This window comes from Notolepis coatsorum (assembly GCF_963971535.1).
Source record: "Notolepis coatsorum genome assembly, chromosome: 4".
Taxonomy (NCBI): domain Eukaryota; kingdom Metazoa; phylum Chordata; class Actinopteri; order Aulopiformes; family Paralepididae; genus Notolepis; species Notolepis coatsorum.
This window is the reverse complement of record NC_140168.1, coordinates 41,287,218-41,313,120: the sequence shown is the minus strand read 5'-3', so window position 1 is coordinate 41,313,120 and position 25,903 is coordinate 41,287,218. Positions and strand designations below refer to the sequence as shown.

General features: G+C 42.4%; 2 protein-coding genes across 6 annotated transcripts; one reads left to right on the top strand and one right to left on the bottom strand.

Annotated features, from left to right (window-relative positions):
• Positions 1 to 2,161: 2,161 nt before the first annotated feature.
• Positions 2,162 to 9,167, bottom strand: cks1b (CDC28 protein kinase regulatory subunit 1B). 2 transcript variants are annotated; one of them, XM_084312493.1, is made up of 4 exons: positions 9,032 to 9,167; positions 8,732 to 8,799; positions 8,415 to 8,542; positions 2,162 to 2,977 (listed from the first exon to the last, which is right to left on the bottom strand). In XM_084312493.1, the coding sequence occupies exons 2-4, from the start codon at positions 8,788 to 8,790 to the stop codon at positions 2,928 to 2,930; spliced, it is 237 nt and encodes a 78-aa protein (XP_084168619.1). In that variant the 5' UTR covers positions 8,791 to 8,799; positions 9,032 to 9,167; the 3' UTR covers positions 2,162 to 2,927. The 2 variants fall into 2 exon arrangements, with proteins under 2 accessions (XP_084168619.1, XP_084168620.1); XM_084312494.1 differs by having other exon boundaries at positions 8,732 to 8,802; positions 9,032 to 9,145.
• A 1,902-nt stretch (positions 9,168 to 11,069) lies between these two features.
• On the top strand, positions 11,070 to 25,664 carry pbxip1a (pre-B-cell leukemia homeobox interacting protein 1a). Of its 4 annotated transcripts, none has more exons than XM_084312246.1 (10): positions 11,070 to 11,202; positions 12,109 to 12,234; positions 12,968 to 13,052; positions 13,300 to 13,367; positions 15,166 to 15,811; positions 16,651 to 16,893; positions 20,428 to 20,471; positions 21,150 to 21,245; positions 22,209 to 22,389; positions 22,594 to 25,664. In XM_084312246.1, the coding sequence occupies exons 2-10, from the start codon at positions 12,163 to 12,165 to the stop codon at positions 23,688 to 23,690; spliced, it is 2,532 nt and encodes an 843-aa protein (XP_084168372.1). In that variant the 5' UTR covers positions 11,070 to 11,202; positions 12,109 to 12,162; the 3' UTR covers positions 23,691 to 25,664. The 4 variants fall into 4 exon arrangements, with proteins under 4 accessions (XP_084168372.1, XP_084168374.1, XP_084168373.1 ...); XM_084312248.1 differs by lacking the exon at positions 11,070 to 11,202 and adding an exon at positions 11,294 to 11,397; XM_084312247.1 differs by lacking the exon at positions 11,070 to 11,202 and adding an exon at positions 11,353 to 11,429.
• The last annotated feature ends 239 nt before the right edge of the window (positions 25,665 to 25,903 follow it).

Here is a 25,903-nt window from a genome sequence, read left to right as displayed (position 1 = left end):
TAGATAACACATTGTAACAGTAAACCAGTCATCTCAGGGTATCATAACTAGGTAACATATTGTAACAGTCACCCTGTCATCTCAGGGTATCATAACTAGATAACACATTGTAACAGTAAACCAGTCATCTCAGGAACCCTAACTAGGTAACATACTGTAACAGTCACCCTGATAGTTTACAAGGACACTGCCACTCAGAAATAGGATAATAAAAATAATGTAATAAAAAGGGGGAAACGGTCAACTGAACAAGATAGTCTGTACTAAAGAAAAAGTAGGACATATGTGGCTTTTAACAATTTATATAATTCATGGGGGAGGGGGGGGTGTCTGGGCACCAGGCTGTCACATGACAACACGGATGATGGCCCAGTGCCAAAAGAACCATTGTGTCTTCCTCTGAATTAAATAGATTGATCAAATATGCATCTTGGTATCAGAGTTCATCACACTTAATCTATTTGCAGTAAATAGCATTTGTACTTAAGAATAGACCAACAGTTTACAGTGCTTAGTTTACCACAGTACATCAAACAAATGTATGATAATAGCGGCAAATGGGTGTCTAACAACGTCCTCTGAACTCAAATTTTCTACCGTCAATTCTCTGACTTTGACTACTATTACTTGTGCAGAACTTGTCACCAAAGGGCCCCTTTCCTCCACTGGAGAGGGGCTTCTGTACTTCCTCAAAACCTGAGCCGCCTGTGTGACGCAAATAATCCTGGGAACCTATCAGAGTCGCTGTTGCCCAGCTGACCACACCTTCATCCAGGAAATGCGAACTGCTAACATAAAACCCGTATTATAAGTCGATATATGTAGTGAAACAATTGTTTTTCAGCAAATCTCATAGTTAAAATAAGATCATGTAAAAGTTGTTTGGGTGAATTGAATTTCTGACGAACCGTTTTAAGTGGAAAATGAGAAGGTCCACTAGCTTGGGGGAAGACATGAGGGGGCAGGGCGTTCATAGATCCTTGCATTCTTCTCAATGAGGGTAAAGGTGTAGGGATGTCATTTATTGGACATTCTTTGTGGAAAAACCATATCAAAGTGCGGGAAATTCCACCGCAAAGCAACATTAACTAATTTACCATATTGAGGCATAACTTATTAATCATCTGTGGCCAAAGCAATCACTGCTCAGAAATCAACAGCAGACAATGCTAATTGAACAGCTCTACGCTCACTTAAAATGTAGGAAAAACTCAAACGGCAGGTCGTTTGAATTTACCCCGATACCTCGATCGTCCATCTCGACAAGCTTCCCACTCTTATCATCAGCTAACAAAGTAACAAGAAGTAAACGAACAGTCCCTCTCCTCCTTGTATGCGTTTGGCACGAGTGGTAACCTTTGACTGCAGTTGTCCAACACCTTCCCCTTGTACCTTCCCCTTGTACGCCTCAGTGTAGTCCTTTGTAAAGCAGGAAGTTGGAGTTGGGGAAAGTAGTTTCGGCCTACATCTCTGGCCTGATGTGACTTTTACACAAATACAAGAGACCCAGAGTGGAATTCCCCTTTAACCAACAAAGGGAAGTTCTTGTGAAAGCATGACAAAATGTATGTTAAGTCATCCTCTTGACATGAACAGTAAGAGCCTAAAATGTTGATTAAATTAATATATCACCCAACACAAATAAAAACTATTAAAAAGTTGTGTTTTATTTCCGACAGGGCATAAAGTCATAAATATTGAGCAGCTGATCAGTATCATCAATCATGACCTACAAACGAGTCTTGATAAAAAATAAGCTAAACTTACTGTAATATTCTTCTTTTTTTTTTTTTTTTTAAAGGGACTCGAAAGCTCTCTAGTGTCTGGGGGCTTCCATCGGGCTGGGTATCATTTGAAGATTTTAGATACCGGTACCAATACAGATACATGGGATTCGATACGGATACCAAAACAATCCTTTTTTCCCCCCCCCCCCCTTTTCGATACCTTACTTTGCGTGAGTTATGCGCATTGCGGGTGCCGCATGAGACAATCGGCAGACTTTGTTACATTTTGCATGATTTTGAGTTATATCCTGCAACAAACATGCTTATTGGCTCACAGACACTGAAGAGATAAACTAATTAGGTATGGAAAAATGCTGTGGTGTCAAAATGTGCGACAGTGTCATGATTCGATAACACATTTCGAACCGCTGTGCTTCCCCCCCCCCCCCCCCCGATACTAGTCAGTATTGAAGCGATTCGATCAATGCCATAAAAGTATCGAATTCCGATACCCAGCCCTATCCATCGTAGATGCTGAACTTCAAGTGCATGAGAACAGTGATAACTGTCTTGTTATAGTGTAATTGAGCAGCAACCATGCCCCACATCACAGTTGTAAAAGGCATAATTATGTCAACTAAACTCGCTATTCTAGAGTGGGTGTGATGAGTGGCATCTTAAAATGCCGCACAGAATTCTCTGTGGATTTAAGTTCATTCAAAGATATCAGAACACATTTCTCTTCCCGGGTGTTTAACATAATCACATTTGTTCTAAAACAAGGCTGGAATGCTATAGGAGTAAACAAAAACAAGATTCAGCAAAGGACAGATTAAAGAGACAGACAGAGTGAACACGACAGGACAGGACAGTGGAAGCTGATTTGGACAACACAGAGATGGGTGACGTCACCGGTTCAACATGGGAGAAAAGTCTTGTTCCACCTGAAAGCGTGTTCATTTTTCCTGCGAAATATTCCCAATTTCAACAGCGTTCTTCTCATCGCGAGGTTAAGTCTTTCGATTAGGTCCAAGACGATCAGCCCGGCTGCGGCAGAATCGTTTACGAATCGTCTTAAGACTCAGAAAACGGCCGTGTCGATCTTGACATCGACGTGTGTGATCCCTAATAGATGATGTTGTGGGGGGCACCTCAGTAGAGCTGATCTCCTCTGAACCCAGATAATCCCTCTCTCTCGGCTCACTGGGGGGTGGGGGGCAGGGTGCGTCGGAAGAGGAGGATGTGAGGCTCTGTGTGGGAAGAGAGGAAAACAACAGGAGAAAGTGAGTTCATGTGTAGAAAAGGGCAGAGTAAGTAAGTAAGTAAAACTTTATTTTTATAGTGCCCTTCTCAGCATGAGTGCAGAGTAGAAAATACAAGACATAAAACATGTGAAGAGAAGAAAAAACATAAACATTTGCTAAAACAACAGAATAGACAACAAAAAACTAAAAAAACAACAAGACATAAACAGAAAGAAACGGATATGGGTGTTTTAAAAGCCTGCCTGTAAAAGTACGTTTTTAGCTGCCTTTTAAAAATTTGCTCTGAAGGAGCGGTTTTCAGGTTTAAGGGGAGGGCGTTCCAGAGCCTTGGGGCAGTCACTTGTTGTTTCGGTCATTGAGTTTGGATTTTGTGTGCGAGCTTACTTTGAATAGTACATTTGTGATTTTTTCTTTTTTTCTTTTCCTTTTGAAAGTCCACACATGTGTGTGTTTTTGATTTATCTGTAAACAAAGACAGAAAATAAACTATTCATCATCATCATCATCATCACTGCAAAAGCTCAGTCCCCTTTGGTTTTGAGTCTTGCCCTGGGCACCCAGGTTCAGGAGCTCCTGGTGGGATGACCGCAGTGACCGGCTGGAGGAAAGTGGATGGATGAGCTTGTTAATGTAGGGGGGGGGCTGTAGGTTAACACCAGGACCTTGAAATTTATCCTGGAGTTTACCGGGAGCCAGTGCAGGGAAGCAAGGATGGGGTGATGTGGCATGATTTTTTGGACCTAGTGAGTAGCCTGGCAGCAGCGTTTTGTGAGTGACAGTGGCCGCATAACAATCTCACTACGATTAGTTGTACAATTACTAGGGTTGTGTAGTGGGTACCGTTCAGATTTTAACCAATACCGGTACCAGTACCAGTTCCTGGAATTCGGTATCGGTACTCAGTGGTAGAAGAAATTCGGTCTTAACAAAAAAAAAGGAATTTCAGTTGTTAAAAAATAATAAAAAAAAATAAAAAAAAGTACAAACTTCTCAACTTCAACAGTTATTTATTTAGAACATTTTGTTATTTATTGTTGTAACACACCACACAAAATAAATTGCATGATCATGTATTGTTTTTAAAATGTTTAAATATCAACATTATCTGGCCATCCTCTGTAAATATTATCAAACTCCTCTGACCTCGTCTGGTCTTTCCAAAGACCCAGGAAATGGGACAGTTATATATATATTTGTGGAAAAAGCTCCCTCGTCTATATTAAAGTCTTATGCTAAACATGTAAAGGTACCGAAAATTTGGTACCGATTGATCTTGTGTGAATTACTCTGTAGTACCGATGTAATTTTGGTCGGTCAGTTCGGTACCCAAGTCAACCCTAACAAATACTACACAAAACAATCATTTCTTTTGTGACAAGAATCTCTATGCAGCCATCAAAAGGTTTTGCTTTGGGGGGGGGGGGGGTCAAGGACATTCTACAGCACACCCGTTGAACATATGGTAGTGGCCAGTACACCTGTCAAAGGTTGCAGATTTAGCCTAGTAACCAGATATATGGCCAATGTATGCTTTCTCTTTATAAAAAAAAAAAAAAAAAAAAAAAAAAGTGTGCCTGCATCTGTTCAGCTACATCAAACACCCGTTGGCATTGTCTGTAAAAGTGGCTTTGTGTCCCTGAGAAAGATGTATCTTCCATCTGGAGCAGCGTCGTCAAAACAACAAGCTGGCTAGTAGGGAGACACCTGGATTCAAATCTCTGCATTGGCTACCAGTGTGTCATAGAATAGACTTTAAAATACTGTTGCTAGTCTATAAATCACTCAACGGGTCAGGTCCTGGATACATCTCTGAGTTGCTTCTACAATATGAACCCTCTAGAGTCTAGACCTCTTAGGTCATCAGGGGCTGGTCTGCTAACTGTTCCCAGGACCAGAACAAAACATGGTGAAGCCGCATTCTGCTACTATGCCACACATAGCTGAAACTGCCAGAAGATATCTGACCCAACTCTGCCTATTTTTAAGAATAGGCTAAAAACCGTTATGTTTTGTTTTCTGCTTTTAACTGCTGCTAAACCACTGCACTATTTTTTGCACTTTTCTTTTGTTTATTTTAATGCACTGACAATCTATTTGTGAGAATGTACCACTTTTATACTGTACCCTTCTGTGTTCCTTTTATATATATTTTTTTAATTCCAGATAATCACTTTTTTATACTGTGCCTTCTTTTTATGTATTGTTTTTTTGTGTACAGCACTTTGGATTGCCGGTGTATGAAATGTGCTTTATAAATAAATTTGACTCGACTTGGATTAGTGGTTGACCGATATATGGGGCCAATATTGGCCCTTTTTTAAATATATATATATATTGGTATCGACCAACTGACATTAACATCTTTTGTGGGATCTAGCTAGCAAATATGGACAACATTAGTGAACTCAAGGTTCAGCTATTTTGTCTCCTTTATTATAATTAAATTATCGTTATTGCTGCAACTTTGGGCCGAGCAGCACGTCGCACAAGGCATCAGAACAATGTAACAATCTCATTTTAACTACATGGAGCTCCCCTCCTCCTATGTAATGGTATGTGCTGAAGAACAGACACTAAAATATTACTTTGTGTGTGAGCCAAATTCTGTGACTCAATCCGCTGTGCTGGTCCGACTAGTCTCCATAAAGAGCAGTCAGTCAGACTTGAGTGACCGTGTAGAAACTCAGACTGGTGTCACCACCTATTAAAGAGGGACTACACCCAATTTCAGAGTTCATGTTATTCCTCTGGTCTAAGACAGTTATTCCTCTGGTGTAAGACAGTACAAAAATATTTGTGAAAATGTGCAGCTTTTTCCCAAATTCAAAAACTAGGAGTGCTAACTTGTGATGTCAAGTCTGACGTATACAATGAATTGGGAAATATTTTATAGATGACAGAGCGACCAGGGGAATGTGGTACATTTTCTGTTTCAGAACTGAGACCACTACTATAGCATAAAGCTCCTTTGGATATATATATATATATATAAAAAGTTTAAAAAGGTAAAAAGAAAAGAAGACAAACATTCTGTGGGTCCAAGAAATCCATCTCCAATTGATAGTCAATGGAGTAGCTCCAGACTTTATACTCGATGACGTCACAATGATTCTTACTTCTGTGGTTTCTGGCTTTGGGAAATAATAATAATAATAATAATTTAGGACCTGCTCCGAGGTCACCATTTGGCACACATGCGAACCATGCATACAATGCGTATCTGCGATTAACCCATCCCGTCGTCCTTCCCCCCCAAGGGCAGCCGGGAGCAGACAGGCGCCACGTGAGCCGCGCCAGGGGACCAATCCAAGTGCTCCTGTCCGTCTTCGTCAAGGACGCCACAGCGTTAGCGATCTTGTTGTTGTGCATGTTTTTCCAGTGGGTTTATCTTATCGGGGGGGGAAACCCTTGCGAGCACGGGGAGAACATGCAAACTCCACACAGAAAGGCCTGGGAGATACCCCACCTGGGTAACTGGCATCATGGAAACCTGGTCCCCAAGCGGGATTCGAACCCTGGACCTTCTTGCTGTGAGGCGACAGTGTTAACCACTACACCACCGTGCCGCTGGTATCTCATGTTCACAAATAAATAGCATATTATAATTTTACATTTGAGTGGCATTTCCTTTTAAACAAGCCTAACAGTGAACAGCAGAGGGCATCAAATGTGGAAGCCGAGCTTCCCAGTGATCAGGGTCTCACTCTGTCCATCATAGTAGGCTACTAGTTATAACTTCCTGGTACATTTGACAAATTCCATTAGAATTTCCACAACCAATATTTGTCAGTTACTACGTTCATATTTGTGTTAAAAAGCTGATGTTGATGTTTTGGCGATAGGAATAACGATAATAATCACTGGAATCGGGAAGTTATTTTGGTTATTATTACTTTAAAAGGCGTAGACTACCTAGAGATCTACCGGCAATTAATGTTGCCGGTGCTGAAACTGACTAGTTGGGAGGGGAAAAAACTGATTGTATGGAAATGTGTGCACTGTGCATTCACATTCATTGTCAAAACATTTTGAATATGTAATAGGGCTGGGGGTCACAATATTCAGAGGACCCCCCCCCCCCCCCCCACATTAGTCGATATATATCTGGTCGATATATATCAGGTTATCTGCTTGGGTATGGAAAATTACACGTTAGATAATCCAATTGATGGTCATCATTTATTGGACTGCGTAGTAATGGCATGTGACAAGGGTACGCCCTGTTCCCTTGTTGATGATGTTGTGAAAGGTAGAGTGCTTCCTCAGCACAATCCATGCTGCGCTTCGTACTGGACACTCAGCTAAGATGAGATATCCCTTGATTGATCCCCTAGTTAGCCACAAAACCCATGTCAAAGCTAATGGAGCCACTGCACTTCCTCAAAACTAAAATCAATATCTGAAATGAAAAATAAAAATAAAACACTAACCTTCTTACGGTCCTATACTACCATGCTCTCTTCCTACTATACTAATATGTCTATGCACTCAATACGGCAGCACCCACGTTTCAGCACTGTTTGATGGTCATTGTTACTCAGCTGAAAGAGTTGTACCCGTCATGCTGACTTGTCGCATACAGAACTTGTAAATCGATTTGGATAAAAGCGTCAGCTAAATGACTAAATGTAAAGTACTTATTTCAGGGCTTTTACGGACTGAAGCGGTCATTTTGTGGCCGATTAGCCAGAGCTACGGGTGTCCAGCAGGACAAACAGCATCATTGCTGACCACCACATCATTGGTAAGTAGGAAAGAGAGCTACGGGTCAAATAACTACTGTACTCAAATGTTTCAGATTATTTTGAGAGAAATCTCACTTAAAGTCTACTTTGTTACATTAATACAACCAAATTGTGTACCACAATTAAAGATATATAAAAAAGAAAAATCCCAACATACAATAACACGGATAGGTGTTATATACAGAAACTGAATTGTTGTGTAGTGTTGCTGTATGTAGCCTAATCATTTCACTTTTCCAGGCCTAGAAGACACAACTTTCAAACTGCTCCAGGTTATCCACAGTGGTAGGAGTAGCTTTGTAAACAGTTCTCAAGCTGCAGTGACCCTGTAGCTGCTAGTTTTCTTAGCCCCCACTGTGTTATGTAGACACAAACAACAGTCTACTCTAGAGTCTAGACACAGCAGTGTTTACCTGCCTTTTTAGTCTTGGGGACGTGCAAATGGTCATATCTCTCTCTTTCTCTCTCAGGGATCACTAGAACTAGCGCTAGAGAACAGTCTTCTACTTCTATACTCAATAATATGTCAGTGTCAATGAAATCCTAGAGACGGCCCTATGTTTGATCAAACACTGGCCTAGACTATATCGAGTACCGCTGTTCACCATTTCATCTACAGCCTAGAGAGACAGCAGTGTGTGTGTGTAGTCGTCTAGTTGTTGCTATACTGTAGGTACCTGGTTGGTGGATCATGTAGTGCACCCATCCTTGACTCTGTTGGACCCCCAGGTTCCTCCACTCCGTCTCAGACATCAGATGGGTCTTGGGGACACGCTTAGCAATGTCCTTTGGCAGCATTACATGCCTACAGACAGATTGGGGGGGGATTTGAAAACGTATAGCACTTATATTAACGGCTCATGATGACTAAAGACATATGATAACATAATTTAACTGCTTAACAGCCAAACGCAACTGGCACTACCACGCTGGGAGGTGGGTGCTGCTGGATTGCATAGATACGTTTAGCAATGAGGGTGTCATTGGGTCCTACCTGTATTCGAATTTCTCATCGTCATATTTATCAGAGTAGTAGATCTGTTTCTGAGACATGATGGTGACCTGCTGAAAAGGGCAAAACGTCAGCAGACTGGCAGTGGGCAACCAATGCAGATGTTACAAATGTCATGACATGATAACGCTACTAGCAAGTTCAATGCCTCCTATTGCATTTGCCAACCATGGGGTGGCTAACGTAACGTTAGTTAGCAAGCTAGCAATCGCGATATCTAGTCAATAATGCAGCTGATCTTCTTTGCTGTTGTCCAAATAATGTATGCGCCGTGATACTTACGCTACGCGATTATTGATATATATCCAGATGAGTGTTGATCAGTGAATTATTGAGATTTTGCAGCCTCTGCTGTTGCTTACGCAGGCAGCTTTGTTGTCTGCTCCTCGTTTCCCTCTCTAATGTCACTGGACCCGCCTTTCACCGTTCAAAAAGCCCTCGCTGTTTCCTATTGGCCCGTCCTCTTGCCGGAAATTACCATAAGACTCCGATCGGTCTCCCGATTGGTCTGTGAAGCAGAACGAGGCTGCGATTGGTTACCTGTTCCTACATGACGTAACACACTGACCAGTATGCTTTGATTGATTGATTGAAAACTTTATTAACAGATTGCCGAATGGGTACAATACAGTACAGTTAAGGGGATGCAGACCAGAGAAAGACTTTCGTCTTGTTTACATCAGGGTCCCCCATTTTCAATTCATCATAACATATATGACATACATGACATACAGATAGACAGTATACTGTTTGTGATACAAAAAGAGTAAAAAAAATTTACAAAAAATAAAAGAGAGTATATACATTTGACGAAAAAACTGTACATTGGAAGAGGTGGGGGGGGTGGGTAGGTGGGGTGGGTAGGTGGGGTGGGGTGGGGGTGGGAACTGTACATTGGAGGTGGTTGGGTGGGTGGGGTGGGGGGGGGGGGATGGGTAGGTGGGTTGGGGTCGGATAACTGTACATTGAATTATCGACAAAACCTTACTTGGTCCAAGAAGAGGGTCCTGCTGGGTTAGGACATTTACAGGGGCCAGTTTTGAATTGCAGTCTCCCGTAGGTGCTCCTTGAGAGTGGCTTTAAAAGTGGGTAGTGATTCACATTCCTTTACAGCTGTGGGTAGGGCGTTCCACATTGCACAGTCAAATGTATCGTTGCCATGGGGATCAAATTATGATTAACTGTTCCATCCTTTTGAAATTACCACGCACCCTAATCAAACCTATATAATTGTATTATGTCCAGTCCTATGATAATATATATACAATAACTCCTGCAGCGTTTCTCCCCACCGTATGTATATATGTTCTCCCCGCCGTATGTATATATTTTCTCTCCACCGTATGTATATTTTTTCTCCCACCCACCAACCCCCTCCTAATGTGCAGTCTCCCTGTTAGGATCTATGGGTAACAGTACTGTATATTTGCATATCGTATATGTCACAAATGTAACAGTAATATACCTGTATGTCCCCATGCCATAAATGTCATGATGTCATGTATGTTGTCTCTGTTGTGTATGTCATAAATGTCACTATGAATTGAAAATCTGGGACCCTGATGTAAACAAGACAAACGTCTTTCTCTGGTCTGCATCCCCTTAACAATTGTGTGTATTGAGCCGTACTGTATTGTACCCATTCTGCAATCTGTTAAATTAAGTTTTCATTCATTCATTCATTCATTCATTCATTCATTCATTCATCCCTTGTTTCAAGTTTTGCTATATAAAGACCAAACACTTAAAAAAATTATTACAATATAACTATATGTGCAAACAATGAAGTACAAAATGCTTTTTAAAATGCAAAAAAATTAGGTAGGGATGTATAGTGTAAATCCTTTAGTAATAAATAGATAAAATATGGTGTGGTGTTTAAAGTGTCTTGCTCTTGGCTTGGCACACACACATGAAATGACAAAGGTGCCCACCATAGACAACACAGTTCAGATGAACTACACATGATGGAGGCAGATGATGAAATGAGTTATATATTATTATATGGCTATAACTGGTAACTACCCACACTAAGACAAATATAACTCTGCAGACGTGTCAATGCACTGCTGGCTGCGGTCGCCTTGCCTCTTCCCTCAGTATACATGTGCGTGCCTGTATCTTCAGTGTTATGTTCACCCAGTAAGCGAATGAAAAGGAAATATATATCCATCACCTGCCACTGTCACCTGCTGACGTCAATCAAGATGAGAAATGCGTCGTTTTCCTGACACGACACTTAAATCTGATTGGCTCTGCCTTGGTTTAGGGCGGCAGCGAATGGGTCCTGTTGAGATCCCATTGGAGAAGACGAGTCTCCGGCGGTGTGACGCAGCTTGGAATTCCCAAACTTCTCCAAGTTCACGGGAAGAGCGCCGTGTGTGTGTGTGTGTAAGGAAAACGCATAGAAGGAAAAGAAAAACCCCGAGGAATTGGAAGTGTAAGCAAACGAGGTAAAAAAAATCTCATTTGTAATTGTAATTCGAATGGAACAGCTGGTTCAGACGCCAGTGTGCGTGCATGTGGCTTGAGAAAGCGGAAGAGGGGGTGTGGGCATTTTTCAACCACCATCCTTTGTTTACCACCATGAGTGGACCTTGGATTTGGTTGCTACAACAATCACATACCTTTAATATTCATTCGTCAAGGTACGGATAGAAATGCAGCTGATAAAGCATGGGTTCGTAGCTCAGTATACATCTTTATGTGCTCGTATAATAATATACTGCCTGCCTGGATTTGACCATTTTTGGTCATCTCTGGCACACAGATTCACTGGATGCATTTCGTGCTTGCTTGGAAATGGCTTTGATGTTGTTGCATGTAATCAATAATAGATGTGTATTCTTGACAGTTGTTTGTAAGTAACAACAGCAGCCTGCAACAACACACGCTGTTATATAATTTGTGACACAATCATTCGGTCTATTTACGTCTTACGTGTAGTAGGCGGTTTTTCTACAATTGATTGATTGATTGAAAAGTTTATTAACAGATTGCAGAATGGGTACAGTACAGTACATCTCAATACATACAATTGTTAAGGGGATGCAGACCAGAGAAAGACTTTCGTCTTGTTTCCACCAGGGTCCCCCATTTTCAATTCATTGGTCGACAATAAGCAGCCAGATGAAAGCATACACTATACAATAAGAAAAGATGTGACGCAATGATAAATAATGCATGTTCTACGGTCTCACTCTCATTCATCCAAGTGCTGAGTCCAACATTTTCATTATCCGAGTTGCAGCTATCCTTCGTTGTTAAGAGTATTGGTCAACCAGTGCCACTGCAAGTCATGTAACAACAAGGCATGTGCACTGAACTGAAGAATCTTTTATTTTTGCCGTCGTCTGCAGAATAAACGGGTGAATCCTGTGTCGAGCTCTGCTTCGCTGAGCCTCAAGAGGGCGATGACTGACAACAGCAACAGCACAGGGAGCAGTGGCTCGTCTACAAACAGCTGGACCATCCTCTCCCCAGAGGTAAGAGAGACGGCTCTGCCAGCACAATAGCCCCCCACAAAGCTCCCTAAATGTCTCCTTGACCGGGGGGAAATTCACATGACTTGTAGATAGATCTTACGTGTGTGTCACACACTCACACCTGACACCCGCAGCCCACGATGACAGTTGAATAATATTGTCCAACTATTAAACAGTGCCTTAACACTGCCTAGTGTCGATGGATCAGATGAGTAATCGTTTTGAGTGTCAAGGTGAATGAGATGAGTAATAGTTCTGAGTGTCAAGATGAATGAGATGAGTACTGGTTTGAGTGTTGAGGTGAATGAATGAATGAAAACTTTATTGAACAGATTGCAGAATGGGTACAATACAGTACGGCTCAATACACACAATTGTTAAGGGGATGCAGACCAGAGAAAGACGTTTGTCTTGTTTACATCAGGGTCCCCCGTGAGATGAGTAATAGTTCTGAGTGTCAAGATGAATGAGATGAGTACTGGTTTGAGTGTTGAGGTGAATGAGATGAGTAATAGTTCTGAGTGTTGAGGTGAATGAGATGAGTACTGGTTTGAGTGTTGCGGTGAATGGAATGAGTAATAGTTCTGAGTGTTGAGGTGAATGAGATGAGTAATAGTTCTGAGTGTTGAGGTGAATGAGATGGGTACTGGTTTGAGTGTTGAGGTGAATGGAATGAGTTCCTGGCTCAGATCCTGTAATCGCCCTGAGCTCCTGTGATCTGTCCCCTCCACAGGAAGCCACTGTTGAGAATATAGGCCCAGTAGATGATGGCACAGAGAGCCTTGGAGATGTCCCCAGTCTCTCTGAGGAAGTGGCAGGTATAGTGATTGATTTGTGAAGAGTGTGTATAGAAGCAGTGTGTTATGGGGGGTTGTGTCTTCATTATCTATGAGAATCTGTCTGAATCTGTCATCTGCTGAGAAGTCAGTCTTGTGAATGTCGCTCTGCCAAATTAAAAGGAATACTAAGTAAGAGAGTTTCATCATACTTGCCTTGTAAAGTGCTACTGTGGTTTGATGTTGTAGTTTGAATTATTTTTTTCCTTTGTTTTGGGTGCTATTCCAGGGGCCACAGTGGAATCAAAGCCAAGTGAGATTCAGGTAGAAACTATCCTCTCTGAGGAGGGTCACCAGGTCAGTTGACACCAATAGTTCTCTAATGACTAAATAGACTACTATTATGTAAAAGCTGCAATAATTATTTTCTGACCACTAGAGGGCAGCAAGGACCCGTTGTTTACACAGCACTCTCCCAAAATGAAAGCCTTGTCTTGTTTCGCCAAAGGGATCAATGTAAATTACATCATGTACAAACATAACACTGCCTTCATGTCACATTCTTGTTGATGAAAATATTATTGTTTTCATGCATCAATTACTAGATTTCAACAATACATACAACTTTGTCTTGGGTATTTCCTGGTTGTTACACAAGGTAGGTAAATACTTCACCTACAATACAAACATAATACTGTTCTGACAGTACAATATTGATGTAATTAAGAGATTAACTGAAAATGAATGTGTTTATAAAGTAGGTGGCGCTAAAGCATGGACCTTGTTTTTGGCAACAAAGAAAATAAATGATGAAATATCAACCGACTGGCCGCTGGTGGCGCAGGTTTGATAGAGTAGGACACCATGACTCAACAAGACCCTCTGATAGCAGGTGGTCATAAGAAGTTTTGAAAATGCTGTCAGAAAATGAATATTGCAGCTTTAACTATATCACAGCAACAATTCAATATCAGATATGGTATGTCATAAATGTATAGATGTAGCAGTACTGTCTATCTGTATGTCATGTATGTCATATATGTTACGATGAATTGAAAATGGGGGACCCTGATGTAAACAAGACGAAAGTCTTTCTCTGGTCTGCATCCCCTTAACAATTGTATGTATTGAGCTGTACTGTACCCATTCTGCAATCTGTTAATAAAGTTTTCAATCAATCAATCAAATCGTCTTTCAATGGAATCATATTGTGATGAAATGATGATATCATGGTACTGTACACAATTCTGCCATCTAAAATTTTAATGAATGATAACGAGAGTTAATTACCAAAGGTTTCCTGCAAAATTATATCTGAAGAATTTGACGATTTTCAATTTGATATCACACCTTACATTGCCATGCAGTTCAATGCAATGCATGTCAGCAGATATCATATGTATCGATATTAGAAAATAATCCATATTATCACAGTATAATTTTTTCCATATCTCCAACAAGCCCCTATAGGGAGGTGTAGTGGTTACGTCATTGTTGTTTCCGGCCGGTCCACCTCGCTTGAAATTGTAATGTATTTCCAATGGACACATTTGTAAATCGTCTCGTTTAAAACAAATAAAGCATGAACATTGGCATGGTGTACCTTTCTGTGTGCATTCATCCACAATCTATAGCTCAACATGAAACAATTAGCAATTCATCGTAAAATAATTACGTTGAATTTTATTTCAACCAAAAATGCTTTAACAATAATGTTAAACTAATTTTGTGCAAAAATGGAAAGCTTGCCAATGTTCATGGAGCAGAATTATTACAATAGCCAACAATACATTTTCCCAATGATAAATCCCTAAACGGGTGGACCGTGCGGGTGGTCCAAAGTGACGTCCAAAGAGACTACACCTCCCTATATAGAGCACTACTGAATTGCATGGAGGTGCTGTTAAAGGGATGCTTTGATATTTTGAGTTACGGTTGGTCATTGTTCTCTACTTCCACATTGAAATTGTGGGGCTAGCTGTGTCCCATAGTTTCAATGCGAAATGCTAACAATGTTAAACAAGACATTTTAGGGAAACTGAAGAATTAACATACAGTAGAAACGTTTTACCACAATGTGAATGCACCTGGTGGAGACAAATAACCACCTGAAATTCAAAACCCTCAACGTCTCTCTTCAATGCCCTTTTATTAGGTGTGTCAAGAGACGTCTCCGGAGACCAGCGTTCCTCCCAGTCCCAGTCGGTCCAGCCCGCTTCATGCCGGTCCCCTCGACTCTGACCCAGAGACTCAGGCGCCAGTTATCCATGACATTGTGACCAGCTCCCCCGGTGACCACGAGCACCTGGGGGCCATGCCCTTTGTCACCAACCTCGACCTGGGGGCTCCGCTCGACATCCCCGACGCCGAACTCTTTCCGGCTGAGATGGAGCCTGAGCCTCCCCCTCCCGAGTCCGAGGTCCCTGTCCCCGCAGAACCCTGCCTCGATACCCCTGCTGACATAGGGCCTATTACCGAGCCTTTCTACCCCGTTGTAGAAAGACCCGTACCCAGTGCAGAACCTGAGGTTAGTGTCCCAGTGGAAAGCCTTACAGCCATCGAGACATTTTCTGAGTTTGACGCCGGCGTCAGCCCCTCCCTGGAGAGCCCTGAAGCCGTCAGTCAAATCCCAGAGAGCCTGGCAGCAGAAAGCCCCATCCCTGTTAGTTTTACCGACAGTCTGCCGGAGACCATCGCTTCAGCCGAGACCACAGACGAGACTGAGGAGAAGGAGGAGACGGAGAAGGAGGAGGCGGAGGCGGAGTTGCCAGAGAAGGTGACTCATGTCGAGAGGGAAGAAGGTATGGGATTGGGATTATCCGACGGGGTAATTTAGTATGATGCGTGCTGGGTATATTAGGAGAGGGAAGGTTTCCAGGGGACAGTTTGTAATGCTCTGATAGGTGGTATCAGACACCGATTTGTTCTGGTGGGGTTGTATTTGGTCATGAACCAGGTAAATCTCCATTTTGTAATCAGTGTAGGTCAATAGAATGAGAAAATGGGGGAATCCTCTTGTGGAACACTCGAGGGACACGTCCCTTATCTGCAACAGGCGTGTGACGGCGACCAGGGTCTCCGGGGACCAAGGAGGCATGCACTGTACTGGGAAATGAGAAACCTCCCCACGCATGAAATTACTAGTTATAATTCATACCATTCCTCGAGCTCTATTGACTTTCTTTTGGCAGATATTTGTTTCATACTGTATTCATTTCATCAGATCTTAATTTTCTTCCAACGGATGATTTGTGAAGCGTACTTTTTGGAACCCTCGGCTCCATTTGATCGATGGGAACAGATCAAGTGTTGACAGTTTTGCAGCGAAATTGATGGTGATTCTTGTGTCTGGAGACTGCGGGGGTGTGGCCGAGCCCGTGTGGTTTCGGTTTGGGCTCAGGATGAAAGACACACATTAGTCCCACATTAGTTAATTTTGCCGGACCTGGTGGGCCGACCTACAATAGCGAATGTCCCTAACTGACTGACTGACTCCCCATTGTTGAAACACGCATGCGTGAGTGTGTCATGGCCTGGGTTCCAGCTTAACTAGTATTGCATAGTCTTGCTTGTTATTTTATTTTTTTTACCAAATGTAATTATTCTGTTCCTCTCTCACCTCTCGTCTCACATTTTCCAGCTCCTGTAAAAAGCGGCTTTGACTTTCCGAGGGTGGATACGAGTAGCGACGACGATGGACTGAGGAGGAGGAAGGTACCGTCCTTCGAGGCGCCGAGACGAACGTCGGACGAAGAAGACGAGGAGTCTGAGTTGGAGTTCAGGCTGGCGGAGAGGAAGGAGGAGGAAACGCGCGGTTTCTCTATGAACAGGTGCATTGTGGCTGCGCTGGTCCTGCTGTGTCTTGGTTCACTCTTCCTCTCAGGTGAGTTCAACTGACTTCTAAACATACTACTAACTACTATTACTACTAACTACTAGGAATAGTTGATAAAAAACCACTAGTCGACACTCAACACTGTTAACCGTTCGTAGACTTCATCTGTGGTTTTATCATGGCACAGTATTAAAGCAGTGGCAATGCATCTACAGCGAATATGTAGCTGTGGGTAGTTGTTGACAAGTCATCGTTGTCATTCGTGAACTTTATGCAACCTGTGGACAATCGTGTGTATCTCTGCGAGATCGCTACAGTAGTTTCACAAGTTATATCCGAAGTTGATCCTTGTATTTCAAACTGTTTGAGCATGTAATCATAGTGCATCATTTAAGCATTACATCACGCGACAGAGTGTGTTATAGAAATTAGATCACGCCTATGGGTGGTTGTTAGGCCCGAGGCGCAGCCGAGAGTCGTTAGACCCCCATAGGCGTGTTCTAATTTCTATAACACACTCTGTCGCGTGATGTAGTGCTTTTATACAATGGCCGAATTCATCCAACCTTATTGCTATACAATAGACACACAGTAATTGAAGCATAGTGGAGATTTATTCACAAAACCATCCGCAGAAAAAGTAGGCCCAAAAAAAATTAAAAAAAATTGCGTCCGTGTGAAGTTGCCTCCGTGTCTAGAAACAGCTGGGAGGTGCAGTGTTTCAAAGCATGCCATCTAACAAAACCAATTACATAATCCAACATTGTGTAAACAACTAACATATTCCAGTTAATGTTATCTTTTTTAAATTATTCGTTACGAATATATCCATACTTCCATTGTGTCCGGGACATCCAGTGAAATCGCTTCGTCGCAGTGTCCTTTGCAGAGGCAGGTTGCTACAAAGCATGGCATCTAACAGTGAAGTTCGCGGTTGTTATTGGATTGATTGATTGATTGATTGATTGATTGATTGATTGATTGAAAATTGTAATACCAGATTGCAGAATGGGTACAATACAGTACAGCTCAATACACACAATTGTTAAGGGGGGCGGCTGGGTGGCGTAGTGGGCAAGGCACTCGCCACTAACGCAGGAGATGCTGGTATCGAGCCCAGCTCTCGCCGTTGCTTCCGGCTTGGCCGGCCGTCATACTAACACAATTGGCAGTGTTAGAGGGTGGGAAAGCCGGTGGGTGGGAATTGGACGTTGTGGACAGCGACTCCTACAGGTCGGTTGGGTGACGCCTGTACAGCAGAAACAGGCAGTATCGGGGGCAGCGTGAGCCTCCCACGCGTTACTCCTCGCCACTGAGAGTTCGAGCTGTCTGGTGAAAAGATGCGACAGGCTGCCTCGTGTACCGGAGGGGACACGTGATGCAAGGCTTCTATCCTCACTACAGCCGACCAGTGGGAGGCATAGTCTAGCAACGTTCAAGACAGGGGAGGGGAGAATTGGAATTACGAAATTGGGATGGGAGAAAAATAGAAAAATAAGGAGAAAAGGTCGATTAAAAAAAGAAAAGAAAAAAAAAATTTAAGGAGATGCAGACCAGAGAAAGACTTTCGTCTTGTTTACATCAGGGTCCCCCATTTTCAATGCATCATAACATATGACATACAGATAGACAGTGCTACATCTATACATAGGTTGCTTCAAAGCATGCCATCTAACAGTGAAGTTAGCGGTTGTTATTTGATTGATTGATTGATTGATTGATTTATTGATTGAAAATCTTATTAACAGTGAAATGACAGTGTCCTTTTGAAGGAGAGGGAGGTTCTACAATGAATGCCATCTAACACCACACTTCCCGCGATTTATATTTTGTTTCACAATGAGTCATGACCAACCAATTACATAATCCAACATTGTGTAAGCAACTAACACATTCCACGTGACAGAATCGTTTTTGAATGAGTCGTTATGACGATATCAATACATCCATTCATAAAGATTATTGTCCGCCATCTTGGTTTCATTCCTAAAAACACGAACGGCGGAGTGATTCGGGAAAAAAAGTAATTCGGTTGTGGGCGGGTTCTGGGATCACATGGAGTGTGTTATGAGAAATAACAACGGCTGAAAGAAGTGTTTCAGCCAATCAGAATCAAGAATTTGTTTACATCCTATCAGAGCCTGTATTTGAGACATTTTTGACGAGAATTGATCATTGTTTTTGTGTGAAAAATTAAACAACTACCCTGTTGTCTGGTTCACATAATTTGTTTTGGAAATACCAGAGTCAGCGCACTCAGTCAGACAGTGAACACCACTGTATTTAATCCTCAAGTTATTTCACTTGACAGCTTTGTGTGACTTTGTGGAACAAACTGTTGTCAATTGAATTGCCAATGTGAATTGTATAAGAGTCTTTGGTGGAACCTTTCAATTGTAGACTTGTAGATTACCGGTATGTTGAAGCTGTGGTGTCTGTACCAACCGTGCTAGCAGGCTAACTCAGGAACTTAGCTTTAGCTAGCGTGCTAGCTGGCTAACTCTCAGGACCTTTAGTTTTAGCTACCGTGCTAACGGTCAGGACCTTTAGTTTTAGCTACCGTGCTAGCTGACTAACTCTCAGGACCTTTAGGTTAAGCTACCGTGCTAGCTGTCAGGACCTTTAGTTTTAGCTACCGTGCTAGCTGACTAACTCTCAGGACCTTTAGGTTAAGCTACCGTGCTAGCTGACTAACTCTCAGGACCTTTAGGTTAAGCTACCGTGCTAGCTGGCTAACTCTCAGGACCTTGAGTGCTATTCTGGTGTTACACCTCATAGACTGGCAGTGTAACATGGCAGTTTGCCAATGTACTCACACACGTGCAGTGTATGGCAGTAGTATCCACCATATGGCATACTGTATAACATGCATTCTTGAGAAGTAGTAGTAGTGTAGTGCTAATTCACTTCCTTTGTATTTGGCAGGACGTTTCCTATGATTTTCCCAAGCTGAGAAGTTGTTTGGTTTGACGACTTAACATTATTCTGTAATGCATATAAACCATGTCAAATAATTTGTCAGTGTGTTAGACGAACTAATCACTTATCACTTATTTCACAACAAAAGCACCCTCTGCTTTTCCTAGGTGTGGCAGTTGTGTCATAATAAACGTCTGTTGTAACATGTTTACAAAACTTGTTCCCCTTGTCTTTCCTGACACACTTTTGGACTTAACATAAAATTTTTCTGTAATGAAGGTAAACTGTCTAGCCAAATCATTTCTCCATAGCGCGCCTGGTACCATGAGCTCATAAAATAACATATCACATATTTTTTCAGACGAAGAACCATATAAGTCCGTTTTAGGTTTTCAAAGTTTATCATCTAAAGATTGTAAGATAGTGTTGTGTTCACTCATAGTCAAAGACAGCCGAGGTTGAATAGTTTCTTGATGTATATATATATATATATCGCATTCACACACCAAGTGATTTAGATTAACTTCACAACTGCAAATGCATGGACTGTCCAAAGAAATAAAAAATTGACTTGTAGGGTTCTTCAGTGCAAGGGTTCAAATCACCCCAAACGGCTTTTATAACATGTTTACAAACGTTTTCTCTGTTGTTTCTTTCTGACAGATGATATTGACTCTTCTGAACAGAGTGATGAGGAACTAAACCAGGTTTGTCACCATCACAGTGATGTTCTGTCGTTCACTTTACCAGTGTCAGCTTTGTTGCAAAAATTCAATATTTACATATACAAATTAAAAAATATATATACAGTATATTTGTATGTTACGGTAAATGTGGGAAAACAGTTATTTTGGACATTTCCCAGTATATATGTACATTCCTTACCAGGCCAGTAAATGTGAGAGGAAAACGCACCACAGAGAAGATATTTTAATTACCTCCTGCACGCACACGTCCATGGCATATGGCGACTGTACATTTAGTTCACAATGAATAATTTAAACAGGTGAGGACCAGTTCACTGTGTCTCAGCAAGTGATGTCTATTTTAGGCCAGGATGTTTGGCCTGACATCTCCAGAGAGTTTAGGGTGGAGGTAAGGGTTTGTAAACTAACATGCGTGAAAAGATGTGGAGAACTGAATCCGATTAGGATACAAACCATCAAGTCTTCGGTGTATTAGAGCCTTATTAACAGATTATTGGCCTCGTAAATCTCAAATTGACCGACCTGACTGGGAATGTGCATATATTCCATTCACCACATTTACCACAACACTACATACTATATACTATGTATACTATATATGCCCTGAGATCTGATTATTCAAATAAAGGATCATGTTTAATGTTTGTATTAATAACTTGCTTACTACCTACTTAACAGGACTGGATTGATGGTAACCCGCAAGACATGAAAGAGCTACTGGATAAACTGGCACAAGAAAATCAACAAATATCCCAACTAGAAGTACAACTGCGGGTCAGTCGACAAATCCTATTGTTATTATATGAATTGTTTCACCCCAGCTTGAAATATATATATATTATGTTTTTCTTTACAAGGACAGATATATATAATAACAATGACATAATTGCAAACAACTGCCCGTTGTGGTGTTGTATCACAGTATTTTAGCGAATGTAAATGGACTGCATTTATATAGCGCTTCTGTCCAAAGCGCTTTACAACTTATGCCTCACATTCACACACCGACGGCGGAGGCGACCCTGCAAGGTGTCATCGGGAGGAGTTGGGGGTTAAGTACGTGTCTTGCTCAAGGACACTTTGACACTCTGCCGGGAGAAGCCAGAATCGAACCGGGAACCTTCCGATTACCGGTCGACCACTCCACCTCCTGAGCCGCTGTCACCCCCTAATGTTAGCTACTTTCAATACCCGCCCCTGGAGCAGGATGATCGCTGTGCTTTTTACACTCTGCAGGCGCCGCTTTGTTTCTCCTCATAACCACACGACTTATCATCCCGTATGCCTCATAACTACACAACTTATCATCCCGTATGCCTCATAACCACACGACTTATCATCCTGTATGCCTCATAACTACACGACTTATCATCCCGTATGCCTCATAACCACACGACTTATCATCCTGTATGCCTCATAACCACACGACTTATCATCCTGTATGCCTCATAACTACACGACTTATCATCCTGTATGCCTCATAACCACACGACTTATCATCCTGTATGCCTCATAACCACACGACTTATCATCCTGTATGCCTCATAACCACACAACTTATCATCCTGTATGCCTCATAACCACACAACTTATCATCCTGTATGCCTCATAACCACACGACTTATCATCCTGTATGCCTCATAACCACACGACTTATCATCCCGTATCCCCTGCATGACTCTGAATTCTAGCTGTAAAACGATTTAATTGGTCACCTTTTTTTTATTTCTGTCCCAGTCCCAGAAAGACGAGCTAGACTCTGCGATAAAGGCAGCCGTGACCACGGGTGACCATGAGAAGGGAGGAAATGGGGAAAAAGAAAACGCTGAGAGGAAAGACGAGTTGTCATCTCTACCTGGCCTGAAAGAGGAGCTCGATACTCTGAGAGCCAGGGTCACTGAGCTCACCCAGCTCACCGGTACGTAGAATGCTGCAAAGAGCCAGTGAATTAATTCATCATTTACCACTTATTAGAGCTTATTCAAATGATACAAATGATACAATTAAGTACACATATGGATAGGTGCTTAATCATAGATGGATGTTCCTTCGGAGTCCTTTTTCTGATGTAATCATCTTCTGAAGATCCTATAACTAGGTCGCCATGATGCTTTCTCCACAGCTCCTCAGACTAGGCCCACACCCACTCCACAGTCGGCCCCTCACCCTGCTGGTCAACCTGGGGAGCACAACCAGACCGCAGCAGGGCCAGAGTGGAGGAGGGACCCCAGGGAACCAGGCAAGCTGAAGGAAGAACTTCAGAGGCAGAAGGTTCTGCTGGAGGGGAGCAGGACGAGGCTGGATGGGATGAAGAGAGGCGGAGACAGCAGGAAAGGTGTCCGGGACGGCCTGGAGGAGATCCAGAGGAGGCTCTCTGCGCAGGTGGAGCAGCTGGGCATGAGGAAGCCGTGGGAGACCAATAAGGGCGGGAACAGAGGCAAGGAGAGTGGCCGGGAACACTGGAAGAAAGAGGAGAAGAAGAAGGAGTGGAGGAGTGAGAAGGACTGGAAGTCACACGGCAAAGAGGGAGGACGGGAGGACAAAGACGAGAGGAGAGAGAAGGACTGGAAGTCACACGGCAAGCACAACTCTCACAAAGAGAAATACCAGGACGAGTGGGAGAGGAAGAAGGATGAGCGCAGGATGGACAGAGAGACGAGGAGGAAGGAGAAACCCTGGCACCACTCCCACAGCCACCAGCATCATCACCACCAACCTCATCAACCCAACCAACACCATCACCAACCTCATCAACCCAACCAACACCATCACCAGCCTCAACAACCCATCCAACACCGTCACCAGCCTCATCAGTACAACCACGACAACTTCTGGAGGCAACAGGCGGAGAAGCTCCAACGCAATGTCCGTCCCCAGGTGGGCTGCCGCGGCGTGGAGGACTGCGCCACCAAGGAGGGGCTGTACCCGGTGGAGCTGTCCGAATTCGAAGAGCTGCTGGAGGGCTACCTGAGCAAGCTGGAGGGGTCTTCGACAGAGAGCAAAGACCAGGTCAGGAGGCTGACCGCCGGGTTCTTCGAAGACGGCGCATTCGTCCACAATAAAGTCCTGTTCAGCGCGTTCGCCGAGGACGTGGCGGACATCTTGGAGGACATGGCGGACGTTTTGGAGGACGAAGGGCGGGAGGACAACGACGCCCTGGAGCAGGAGATGGAGGAGTTCGAACGAGAGGCTCTGTGGAAGTTTGCCGCCACCACCTAGACAGCAACGGTCACAACCGGAGGAGAGCGGAACAGAGCGGAACAGCAGGATACCACCGCAGGGGCGTCGTGTGTTGCCTAACCTCTCCTCTGAACAGCTGTGATTGTCATAAAAAACCCTTCTCGCGCAAACAGTGATCATGTCCCTCCACTTCTTTATTCATAAGCTAGAGTCGTACTCGTCCGTCAGGACTTAGTCACCTACCTCTTGTCAGTTCACGTCTCCCAATGCAAAAGTCCTACAGTGACTTTGACAGTTGTGTTGTGTGCATTTGCTTATATGCTGTGTATGGTGTTTTTTCAGCACCTATTGCATGTTGCAGTTCCTAATTTAAGTTATATTTTTTGATCACGCTCAAATCTCAGAGAGGGGGATGTACAGGGGTTTTTCAGCAAAGCAGTGTGTGAACACTGTGATCCCAGAGCATCTGATCCCTGCTGGATCTCTATAGTGGTTCAAATCAGATCAAGTCGGACCAGTTCTGTGTCAGCGACTTTCTCTATTAGATTAGGGTAAACACACTGTGTGCTGTTTGAGAGCCCTCAGCGTTTGTCTTCTAGATTCGACTGGTTTTTCACCCACTATAACAAACTGCACAACCATGAGTTAGACTTAATGCTGCTCTATAAATCAATAGAACAAGCTAATAGCCATGGATGAATTTACACTTTGCCACGTTGTTTCACATATTTGAAATGTATCTGATAGGATAATTGTTCCACTTATTCTGATCACTACAATTGTTTTTTTTTTCTCTTCCACTAGTTCTAGGTAATCTTGTTTGTTGTGATTATAGTCACAGGGACATCCAATACTTTTAATAATATAGTATACCTTATATGGCTGGGTTAAACAGTGTGTTTATACCCTTAAGAAGTTTGTAAAAGAGTTTACAAACCTAGACTAATTTCTCTCTTGAATAAAAATTTAAAAGTAAAAGGTTATTGATTTAGAACAGAATGGACTACCAAAACGTGATATTTTAAACCCCTTTACAAGTTGTGTAATCAATCTAAAAACGACATGATGTCGGAAAAAACTATTGGGAAATTCATCCCGGTACAGTGCCATATAAATCATCATACACACTTTAATTGATTTGTAAATCGTTTCTTATATTGTACAAAGCTAAATCGTTGTTCTTTTACTTGAATGAGAAATTAAAGGGAAGGGGGCAACAAAAGCACAAATTGTTAGCCTACTACATTGCAAAAAGAACAGAGTTGAGCTTATGATTTCAGAATAATTTTTTGTTCTTTTCCTTCTTTTTTTTTTACATAAACTTTCCTCTCCCCCTTTTTAGATGGATGTGAAGTGAAAAGTCATGAGTGTGACTGTTTTTATTTATATTTCAGTGGTCAAACAACAGCTCGCTGATGCTTTTCAAATGTCCTGCAAGAGTATATTTTGTTTTAATTTCAGTAAGAAGAGACGTGAGCTGTGTAAATCCCAGACAGCATACATGGAATGTGAAATTGTCAATTAAATTATTTGTAATTTTTTGTTTGCAAAAGGCCTTTTATTGGCCAGTTACTGCTTATGTGCCTTTGTTGAGCAAAAAATCTTCATTATTTGATTATGCTTAAAACGTCTTGCTAATACGTTGATTTACACTACTTGCAACAGTAGGCCCTACTGTTCAAGGCAGAGAAATAATGTAAGAGTTTACACACCGTAAAGTGTTTAATTGAATTTCTTTAACTCATAGTTTACAGATAAACAAATGTGGGATGTGTTTTGTTTGAACCTGCAAACCTTTAAGGCCAAAGGGAATGGAAATGAGCTTGATGTCAATCCTATTATCAAATACATTTATGAGACATTCATTTCCTTTTGAGATTTAGGGGTACTTTCAGACTTGCCTCAGATGTGCATGAAATCAAGTCCTTAAATGTTTTGATGAATTTAGAGTATTCCCTGTTGTCCCCGTTACCGGTCGTGTCCTCTTAGCAGGTCGGTGTTAAGTTCAATAAAATGTTCACCATGAAACTGAACATTTGTTATCTTTCCTTCAACTACACCATCACCATAAACGTACCGTATGATTCACTCTTGAGGAAGTCGGAAGTATTGGAATGATTGGCATCCATTGTCTCAGTATCAAACGTAGGTATTTACAGCATGACACACTTATAAGTAATGAGAAAACACGTGTGTAAACCCACACACACACCTTGAGTGACCTAACCCGTGAGGCAGGGTTGGCCTCGAGT

What these genes read in the sequence shown, in the direction of transcription:
- cks1b (XM_084312493.1), bottom strand. Translation starts at nt 8,790, where the DNA reads ATGTCTCAGAAACAGATCTACTACTCTGATAAATATGACGATGAGAAA. An exon ending in GATGAGAAATTCGAATACAG is followed by an intron (nt 8,543 to 8,731) that starts GTAGGACCCAAT and finishes ATCTGTCTGTAG; the next exon opens with GCATGTAATGCTGCCAAAGG. An exon ending in CTACATGATCCACCAACCAG is followed by an intron (nt 2,978 to 8,414) that starts GTACCTACAGTA and finishes CTTCCCACACAG; the next exon opens with AGCCTCACATCCTCCTCTTC.
- pbxip1a (XM_084312246.1), top strand. Translation starts at nt 12,163, where the DNA reads ATGACTGACAACAGCAACAGCACAGGGAGCAGTGGCTCGTCTACAAAC. An exon ending in GGACCATCCTCTCCCCAGAG is followed by an intron (nt 12,235 to 12,967) that starts GTAAGAGAGACG and finishes TCCCCTCCACAG; the next exon opens with GAAGCCACTGTTGAGAATAT. An exon ending in GTGATGAGGAACTAAACCAG is followed by an intron (nt 20,472 to 21,149) that starts GTTTGTCACCAT and finishes CCTACTTAACAG; the next exon opens with GACTGGATTGATGGTAACCC.